The 9,248-nt window shown below is 55.0% G+C and overlaps 1 protein-coding gene across 1 annotated transcript; it reads right to left on the minus strand.

The window, feature by feature from the left end:
- Positions 1 to 249: 249 nt before the first annotated feature.
- PTGES2 (prostaglandin E synthase 2) lies at positions 250 to 7,334 on the minus strand. The gene is made up of 7 exons (XM_004375827.2): positions 7,060 to 7,334; positions 5,402 to 5,599; positions 4,016 to 4,074; positions 3,496 to 3,645; positions 2,938 to 3,138; positions 1,177 to 1,294; positions 250 to 392 (listed from the first exon to the last, which is right to left on the minus strand). Exons 1-7 carry the CDS (start codon positions 7,327 to 7,329, stop codon positions 264 to 266), a joined length of 1,125 nt encoding a protein of 374 aa, XP_004375884.1. The 5' UTR covers positions 7,330 to 7,334; the 3' UTR covers positions 250 to 263.
- Positions 7,335 to 9,248: the final 1,914 nt, after the last annotated feature.

Here is a 9,248-nt window from a genome sequence, read left to right on the forward strand (position 1 = left end):
TGACTCTCAGGGGGGCTGCTGAACAGAAATTGAGCCTGGGCCTTGTCTCCTAGTGTCCCAAGGTGCTAGTAGGTGTTCAGTGTTAGAAGTAAGAGGGCTCAGGGGGCAGCCTCAGATATCAGTATGATGGAGGGTACCACCAAGAGGCAGAATGGTGCTGTCCCCCACAGCACTCGAGCGTGGCCACATCACCAGGTGCTGGCCCAAGGGTCCTGGTACCCCGCAGCCAGTGTCCTCCGCTGCCCTCCTCCTGGTGGGGACACTCAGTGCACTAGGAGGGTCTCCGCGATGGCCTTCTCCACTCGCAGGTACCAGGGCTGAATGTGCGTGTGACGCATGAGGTCACTGAAGGCCTCCAGACCCTCCATTACACGCAGCACACCGTACACCGCCTGGAATGGGGGACAGGACTGTCACTGTGGCTCAGCTCAGAGCAGGGCATGTAGGGCATGGGGCGGTGGTGGTGGTGGGGCGTGTCCAGACCTGCCCCAGCCTCTGCCAACTGTGTCTGTGGCCCGTCACCTCCCCTCTCTGAGCTCCAAGAGTTCCATGACCTATGAAAGGCCAATTTTGCACCCAGTCTTTGAAGAAGAGCAGGGTATGGCTGTAGATTTCATCTGCCCTGTACCCATGCCTCCTTTTCTGGGTAATGCCCCCCTGCTGAGTTTCCTTTGGGAGAATACCCTCCCCAATCCTCAGATTCTGAGGTTTGGAGAGAGAAGACCCCACCCAAGACCGGGGCCTGCCAATCAACGTATTCTACCCTGGGCCGCAGGACTGCTTCAAGGAGGGGCATCTAACCCAGGCCAATAAGATGCTGTCCCAGGACTTTTTCTGGGTGGAAGCCTGTAGCTGTATGACCCAAGCCTGCTTCAGGCTGAACCAATTCCAAGAAAAGCAGGGTTGAGAGTTGGTTATAGGGAGAGCCCAAGCCCTGGTAACACTACGCGGGCTCCTGGATCCAGCCAGGCCTGAAGCCAACCCCTGAATTTGTCAGTTATGTGAACCAATGCAGTTCCTTGTAGTTTGTTTTTAACTTAAGCCACTCTGAGTTGGGTTCTGCCCCTGACAACAGATGGAACCAGCTTCCTCTGGGGACTGGGGGAGCTGCAAGATGTCAGCATCGCCACCAAAACAAGCCCTTCTGTCTGGGCATTCCCCACCACCACCACTCACCAGGTCAGCAAGGTTAGGCTTCTGGCCCCCCATGAAAGGCCGGTCTTTGCCCACTGCGGCCACCCACTTGTTGGCGGCCTCGTAGAGGTCCTCACGCACATCATCCTGGAGGTGGTGTCTGGGATGGGGGTGGGGAGAAAGACCATCAGGGGAGGTCCTGCCCCTCCCAGGTGGGAAGCCAGGCCTCTTTGGGGAGAGCAGGAAGGCCTACAGGCCAAGGTCCCACTGCTGCCCCCCTGGTGGGGACATCACATCTACAGAGTCCAAGAGACCTCAGTGGTCACTGTCCCAGATGGGGAGACTATGGCTCATGAATGGCAAGACACCTGACCCAGGTCACCAACAAGAGAGAGAGACAGAGGAAGACACAAGGCAAGGACCCAGGCCTCTGAACTCCAGGGCCTGCCCTGCTTCCCTCTGCTGGGGAAGAAGCAACCAGAAGTTCTGGGTTCGTCATCTTATAACATGGAGGTATCTGGAAGGCATTATGCTAAGTGAATTTAGTCAGTCACAAAACGACAAATATTGTATAACACCACTATTATATGAACTCAAGAAAAGATTTAAACACAGAAGAAAACATTCTTTGATGGTTACGAGGGTAGGGAGGGAAGGAGAGGGTTATTCACTAACTAGATAGTAGACAAGAATTATCTTAGGTGAAGGGAAGGACAGCACACACTACAAGGGAAGTCAGTACAACTGGACTAAACCAAAGCTAAGAAGTTTCCTGAATACAACCAAACACTTCAAGAGACAGAGTAGCAGGGGCGGGGGTTTGGGGACCATGCTTTCAGGGGACATCTAGGTCAACAGACGTAATAAAGTTTATTAAGAAAATGTTCCACATCTTTGCTGAGTGGTGTTTGGGGTCTTAAAAGCTAGCGAGCAGCCATCAATTGGTCCCAACTACCTGGAGTAAAGGAGAATGAAGAACACCAAAGACACAAGGAAAGTATTAGCCCAAGAACTAGATGGTGCCCGGCTACCACCAATGATTGCCCTGACAGGGAACACAACAGAGAGTCCCTGATGGAACAGGAGAAAAGTGGGGTGCAGAACTCAAATTCGAGTAAACAGACCAGCCTTAATGATCTGACTGAGACTGGAGGAACCCCAGAAAGCATGGCCCCAGCACTGTCAACCCAGCACTAAAACCATTCCCAAAGCCAACTCTTCACACAAAGATTAGACTGGACTATGGGACGTAAAATAATACTCGTGAAGAGTGTGCTTCTTAGCTCAAGTGATACATGAGACTAAAGGGGCAGCTTCTGTCCGGAGGTGAGATGAGAAGGCAGAGAGGGTCAGGAGCTGGTTGAATGGACATGGGAAATCAGGTGTGGAAAAGAGGAAGGTACTGTCATAGTCTAGGGAGAGCAATTAGGGTCACATAACAATGAATGTATAAATTTTTGTATGAGAGACTAACTTGAATTGTAAACTTTCACTTAAACTACAACAATAAAATAATATAAATAAATAAATAAAGCAAAATATACCAGTAGATGGAAATACCAAAAAAAACAAAAAAGTTCTGGGTTCGAGCCCTGGCTCTGCTAAGTGATTTATGATGAGTTTTGTGCCTTCTCTGGGCCTTGGTCTCCCATCTATGTCCTGAGGGACTTAAGGGGATCATCTTTAGGATTGAGAATCCACAGCCCAACACCATAGTCCTTGAAGCTGGGAGTCAAGGGGTCTGGGGGCTCAGGGGCAGCAGGCCCCAGACACACACATGCACACATACATGGGCACCATCACCTGCTCTTGAGTCGCTTGCTGATGAAGTACATGGCAGCTGCACCCACATACTTGGCCACAGCGCCCTCCACGGCCCCGAACTTGCCCTCTTGGACGATGTAATCAAAGGAGGCCAGGGCCTCGGTGGGTGTACGGTACACGTTGGGGGAGATCAGGTGCACCAGCCAGTCATCTGCCCACTGCCGCCACTTCATCTCCTCCCTGCCGGTATGGGAAGGAGGGATGGCAGGAGGGCAGGTGGGCCACCAGCCCCTAACCTGCCAGTTGCACCCTCCCAGGTCCACTGAGAGGTGAAACCAGTGGACTTGCCAAGCCACAGGCCTGGGGTGTGTTGGGAGCAGAAAAGACTGTTGAAACGGGCCACTGTATGGATGGGAAGCTGAAGCCTGAGCCAGGAAAGCCCTTACTGAGACTCAATCACAGACCGTGGCTCCTGCCAGCCCAGCCCTCGTGGTCTCACACGCCACTCGCCCTCACAGCATCCCCCTCAGTCTGGTCCCTCTCTGGGGAAGCCCCTACCCTTGCCACCTCCCCTGAACCAGCCCCAGTTCCACTCACGTCCTTGCCTCCTTCCCGCCATATAGCCGCTGGGCCTCCTTCTCATCTAGCATGAGCCAGTACTTGTTGCAGAACTCAGTCACCTCCTTGCCCTGGTCGTTTATGGCCTTCATGGGTGGGTAGTAAGTGATGATCTCCTCCAGGGACTGCCTTTGAGAGACATTCAGAGACTTACCCCAACTCCTTCCTAAAGGAGACTAAGCCCTGACCTCCTCCTGTCCACCCAGCCTGAACCTAGTCCCGGGGTGGGGCCAGGACAGACCCACAAAGGCTTTCCACCCCTCCTGCGGGTGACACATGAAGCCCTGCAGCAAGAGATACCTGGAGTAGACACCAGGAGCACTTCCCTGACAAAGGGAAATGTGCAGGGGCAAGGGTGTGTGTCTCAGCGTAGGGCAGCCATGGCCCATTCAGCAAATCTCAGCAGTGGCCCCACCCTGCTCCCATGAAGGCAACTCAGGTGAGGCCTCCCTGGAGGCAGGAGAACAGACACCAGCCTGGGCCTCCAAGGGCTCCTTACCCCGACACCAGGTGGGTCTTGAGGGCGCTGATGATGACAGAGGAGTCATTCAGTTGTTGCTGGAAGAGAAAGAGGTTGGTTTTTGAAAGGGGCTGCATGGGAATTTCACGTTTATTGTCCGCTGTGTAGGCCTAGCATCCTGGGCATTGTGGTATTGTTAATGCATAGCTCGCATAGTTCACTTCTGCATGCTCCTATGATTCTGATTTATTTTCCTTCTCTCTTCCCTCCTGTGTTCCCATGATTTTATAAAAGTTTAAAAATTAACCTAAGTTCCTCTTTGCGAGGTAGAACAACGAATGATAAAATCTGAAGGCGAGACAACCGAACAAAGAATCTTCAAGAATAGCCGCAGAAGGTCAAAATGTCTGGAACGAGGTCATTGTGCCCACCTCAAAGGGGAACTAACATTCCGCAGATTCTTCGGACCCTGACCCTGTCCCGATAAAATCCTCTGATTGGCCTCCAGAGGGGGAGCCAGATTTTGGAGGGGCTCATTCCCCTCTGTCTCCTGTATATCGATATACAGTAAAACACTCTCACTGCTCACCTCAGCCATCTCAGGATTGGCTTTTGTGGCAGGCAGCTCAGACCTGCGTTTTGCGGTAACAAGCTCAGTGGTTTTTTGACTGGCCACCAGCAGGATCACTGGGCATGCTTAAACAATACTAAGGGCCAGACATTCCGAGGAAATGGTCAGGTGGAGCCAGGGCATTGTTCATCCATCCCTGGGGGTTAAACCCTAAAACCAATGCCCATCTGAGCTCTCCTCCTCGCCCCAGGACCCAGTCTCCTCCCTCAAGGCACTCATCCTGGGTAAGGGAGACCCAATGCAGCTAATGGGGAGGAGGGCATGGGGAGGACCCAGGGTCTGAGCCCCTGGCCCACTCACTGCCCAGCCTCCTGGGCACCAGTGGGCAGGTGGGCTCCTAGCAGCTACATTCTCAGTGCCGATTACTGTGCCAGGCATTTCATATCTGCAGTCCCTACAACCTAGAGATTATGCTCAAGTTGATTAATGAAGAAACAAGCCCAAAAAGGCTTTGTGACTTGCCCCAGGTTACACAGCCAGTGAGCAGTAGAATCAGTCCTTGAATCTGGACTACCCTGATTTCAGAACTCATGTTCTTAAGCTCTAGGTATTCTGCCTCACTTAGACTCAGCTGCTGTTTGGTATTGGTGGGGAAGGAAGGGAGCCAAAATTTATTGAGCATCAACTGTCTATCAGCTACTTTCCCCTCATAATCTTCAGCCGAGGCCCAGAGAGCCCATGGCTGCAGAGCAAGGCCAGACTTAGGGTGCATAATGCAAGCCCATGGCTGACCTGGGCTCCAGAATGAACCCGGGATGGGAGGGAGGTTGGAGATGGAGTTCCCTGAGGCTCACCAAGCAGTCTCCTTCCTGGGCCAGCAAGATGGGCACCTTCCTGTAGGAGGAGAACTTGATCTCGGCCCTGCGCACAGGGTTTACCTCCACCACCTGGTAGGGCAGGGCGTGGAAATCCAGGAAGGCACGGACCTTGCTGCAGAAGGGACACGTCTTGTACTGGTACAGGGTCAGCTGCAGCTGGCTCGACAGGGACAGCTGGATGGGGAGGAGAGGGAGGGGGCATCTGAGAGGCCAGTACCCCCAGGCCCAGGCCCCACCCCCAGCAAGCAAACATGTATTTCCCAGGGAAGTCTTCTGAGGTGACCCTGAGAGCAACAGGAGAAATGAGAGGGGGTGCTGAGAGAAAGGGAGGATGGCGGGGGCAGCAGGGGGGGGTGGCTCATGTAGTGAGCGGACAGCCCAGGTTCAAGCCCCCAAACAGCAAGCTTCCCAGGGCAGGAGGCTGAGCATTCGCTGAAGGTCTGTGTAGGAGGAATCTTCCGGCTTCTGTCCAACAGTGGAGGATACCTTTCCTCTTCCCCTGTCCCAAGGGGACACCAGACAGTCCCAGCTATGCCCTCCAGAAGCAGAACAATTGTTTCAACCTGGGGTGCCCACCCTCCCTCCCCAGCCCCAGGGCTTGCCAGAGTGGGGTCTACCTCAAATCTCCAATGGAGGAGAGTTTTATATGGGTCATGGGCCTTGAATCTGCATTTTGGTAAGAAAGTCCCCAGGTGAGCTTGCTGCACATTCATGATTGAAAGCCACTGCTGTAGATCACCTCCTTCAGTGTTCAGACGGGAAGTCGAGGCCAAGACCGTGGAGGCAGACGGAGAAACACAGTGCAGCCAGACCTCTCCCCCTGTACCCATCCCCCTTTCCCCTGGGTCCAGGAAACTAGCGCCTGTGGGTGGGCAGTGGGGGCCAGAGCAGAGAAGTGAGGGCTGTGTTGGTGCTGGGTGTAATATAAAGTGTCTCAAGGGGGCACGGCCACAACCCCCCTGGTGGGACTCCTCCCTATCTCAGGGCCTAGATTCTAAGAGTCATCAGTATCATGAAAATACTAATAATTACACAACCTTAGGATTTCGGAGTGATGGTGGATAGACAAAATGTTAGAAAAATGATAAACTGAGTGGCTTTCTCTTTGCTATGAACTTCGAATCAAAAAAGTCTTCCTGAAACACTTTGTTGCTGTTGTTAGTTGTGATCCAGTCAACTCCCACTCAGGGCAACCCCATGTGTTGCAGAGTAGAACTGCTCCACAGAGTTTTCAAGGCTGTGACCTTTCGGAAGCAGATCTCCTTGCCTATCTTCCGAGGCGCCTCTGGATCTGGCCTGTCTTCCGAGGAGCCTATGGGTGGGTTCGAACCGTCAATCTTTCAACCTTTCGGCTAGTAGTCGAGTACTTAACAGTTTGCACCACCCAGGGACACCCTAAAACATTTTAGAGAAATGATTTTAAGAGAAAGACAATTTAAGAAGCAGATATTAGTGAACGCCCCATTTTACAGATGGGGACGCTGCAGCCTTGTAGTGTTAAACGAAGTCACTCGCCCAAGGTCACTAGCGGGCTTAGGCAACACACCCGGCTCCACCGGTTCCCCGGAGTCCAGAAGTTCGGCGTTGTCCAGCCCCAGCACCCCCACCTCTGGCCGGGCCTAGCCAGTCCTTACCTGCGCAGCCGAGTGCTCCGCACGGAGGTCCTGGGCGCGCAGGTGCCACCGGGCCGTGTGGTACAGCCCCAGGGCGCCCCCCAGGGCCAGCGCCGCCGCTCCCAGCAGACGTGGGTTCCCTTTGCGGGCAGTGATGGCGGGGCCCGGGTTGCCCGCCGCCCCCGCGAGACCGGCCCGGCTCCGCGCCGAGAGCCCAGGCCCGGGGCGGCAGCCCAACCTCCAGACCACGGTGCGCCCACAGGGCCACAGGGCCCGAGCCGCTAGGGCCATGTTCGCTCCGCAGTGCAGGCGGCGCCGCGAGCGGGCGCGTGAAACAAAGACTACACGAAGCTCGGGCTCCCCTTAAAGGGGACGGATCACCAGAGCAAGGCGGGTTACCCGGGGCTACGATTACGCCGAGCTTAATTGAACAATCTTCCTGAGATTGGGTGTGCATGTGCTCCGCGCCCAGGTTCCAAACACCTTTCAGAGCTGCAGAAACACCCAGAGATCTTTGGAAGTAGCTAAATTTCTCCATATATAGATCTCATTGGTGACCCCGGCCGAGCGAAGGGAATACCCGGGTGCTATCCCTGGATCTGCCGTGTAACCACTGAGCACCAGCTTCCTCGTCTATAATATATGGTTCCTAGTTCCTACTTCATGCACCCATTCAAAACAAAACGAACCCGAGCCCTTCGGGGTGTCAGGAAAATGGCCACGGTTTTCGGGTCAATAAAGGCAGCCGTAACGGCCGGACCGGTCACACAACTGGGTGGTGGAAGCGACTCGGAGCTCTTTCTGCCCTCCCGCACCATAGCACCATTCCCTCTGTGGCCGGAACCATAAAAATTTCCCAAAGCCTTACAGGGCCTTGGGAGCCCCGTGTCTCAGATTTCTCGCACGCGGAGGGTCCGGCTGCGCATCCGGAGGTCCCTTCAGACAGGATGAGACAGAGTGGGGTTCCTAAGCTGCCCTCGCCCTTCTGCCAGGCTCACTCGCCCTGGCCCAGTGCCCAACACTCCACCGCCCAGGCTTCTCCGTGGGCAGCCCAGGATGGCCCAGCTAAGCTACCTGGAGAGGGGCAGGGCTCAGAGCAGGCGGGGCTGGGCGGAAATCTGACGGAGGGACACGCTGTGGCCGGGGCGGAGGCGGAGTCTGATGATGGGCCCGCCGCGGGGCGGGGCGGGAGCTGAGACCAAGGAGGCGGAGCTCTGGGGGTCGGGGCTTGGGCCTCCAGGACGCATGCCTGTTTAAGGTTTGCTTGCGCTTCCTCAACTTTCCGCCAGGCGCCAGCTTTCCGCTCGAGGGTCTTGGTATTCCATAGTCGTGTGGCCCTTGAGGCGCATAAGCCTGCAATGTCTTGCCCCAATGGTGACTTGGGCATGCCAGTGGAGGCGAATGCGGATGGCGAGGACGATGGCTTCGGGGAAGCAGTGATGGAAGGGGGCCGCTGAAGCGACCTTTGCCTTTCCAGGAGTGCCTTCGTGGGAAGGGGAATTGGGACTGGGTTTGGGGCTTGGAAGGGACCGAAGAACTCTCCTCTCCCCCACCCCTAGGTGGGTCTCGAGTTACAGGCACCGCCTCGGGGATGCTGGGCGAGCGCTTGAGAGCGGGTCCCTGGAAAGCGCAGTGTTGGAAAACTGGGCAATCTGTCTCTCCTTTTACAGGTAGGGAAACAGGCAGCTCAGGGATACTTGGCCGTTTGGGATTTGCTCCAGCCACTTCCTTCAGCCCCTAGGGAGGCCGAGTCACCTGAGGGGGGCGGGACCGGGTTTGGGCCTGCTTGGATTAGCAGGAGGCGCTGACCAGGTAGATGCGGCTCGCTCTGCTGAATCAGCATCCCCAGGTCCCTGGCTTTGCTGTTGTGATCTCCAAGCCTTGCCGATGTGACCTGTTTACAAAGTAGTCTGTTGAATGCAGAGGACTGTGGGGGTGGGAAGGGGCCGAGTGTAGAGAGAGAAACAGTGGCTCCCATTCCACCCTCGTTGCTGTTAGGTGACATCTAGTCAATTCCAAATCATAGCGGCTCTATAGGACAGAATAGAACTGCCCCATAGGGTTTCCAAGGTGTGGCTGGTGGATTTGAACTGCCGACCTTTTGGTTAGCAGCTGAGCTCTTAACCACTAAAGCACCAGGGTTCCATTCCATCCTTAGGAGCCTCAATTTCCCCATCTGTGAAATAGGAATAATGATTAGCATCTCCAGC

Source organism: Trichechus manatus, unplaced genomic scaffold (genome assembly GCF_000243295.1).
Source record: "Trichechus manatus latirostris isolate Lorelei unplaced genomic scaffold, TriManLat1.0 scaffold00038, whole genome shotgun sequence".
NCBI lineage: Eukaryota > Metazoa > Chordata > Mammalia > Sirenia > Trichechidae > Trichechus > Trichechus manatus.

Excerpts from the sequence above, each read along its gene's own strand:
- PTGES2 (XM_004375827.2), bottom strand. The coding sequence starts at position 7,329 with ATGGCCCTAGCGGCTCGGGCCCTGTGGCCCTGTGGGCGCACCGTGGTC. Across the intron at positions 3,139-3,495 it reads GGCGGGAAGGAGGCAAGGAC|GGAGGAGATGAAGTGGCGGC; the intron begins GTGAGTGGAACT and ends CCATACCGGCAG. Across the intron at positions 1,295-2,937 it reads AGCAAGCGACTCAAGAGCAG|ACACCACCTCCAGGATGATG; the intron begins GTGATGGTGCCC and ends CCCCCATCCCAG.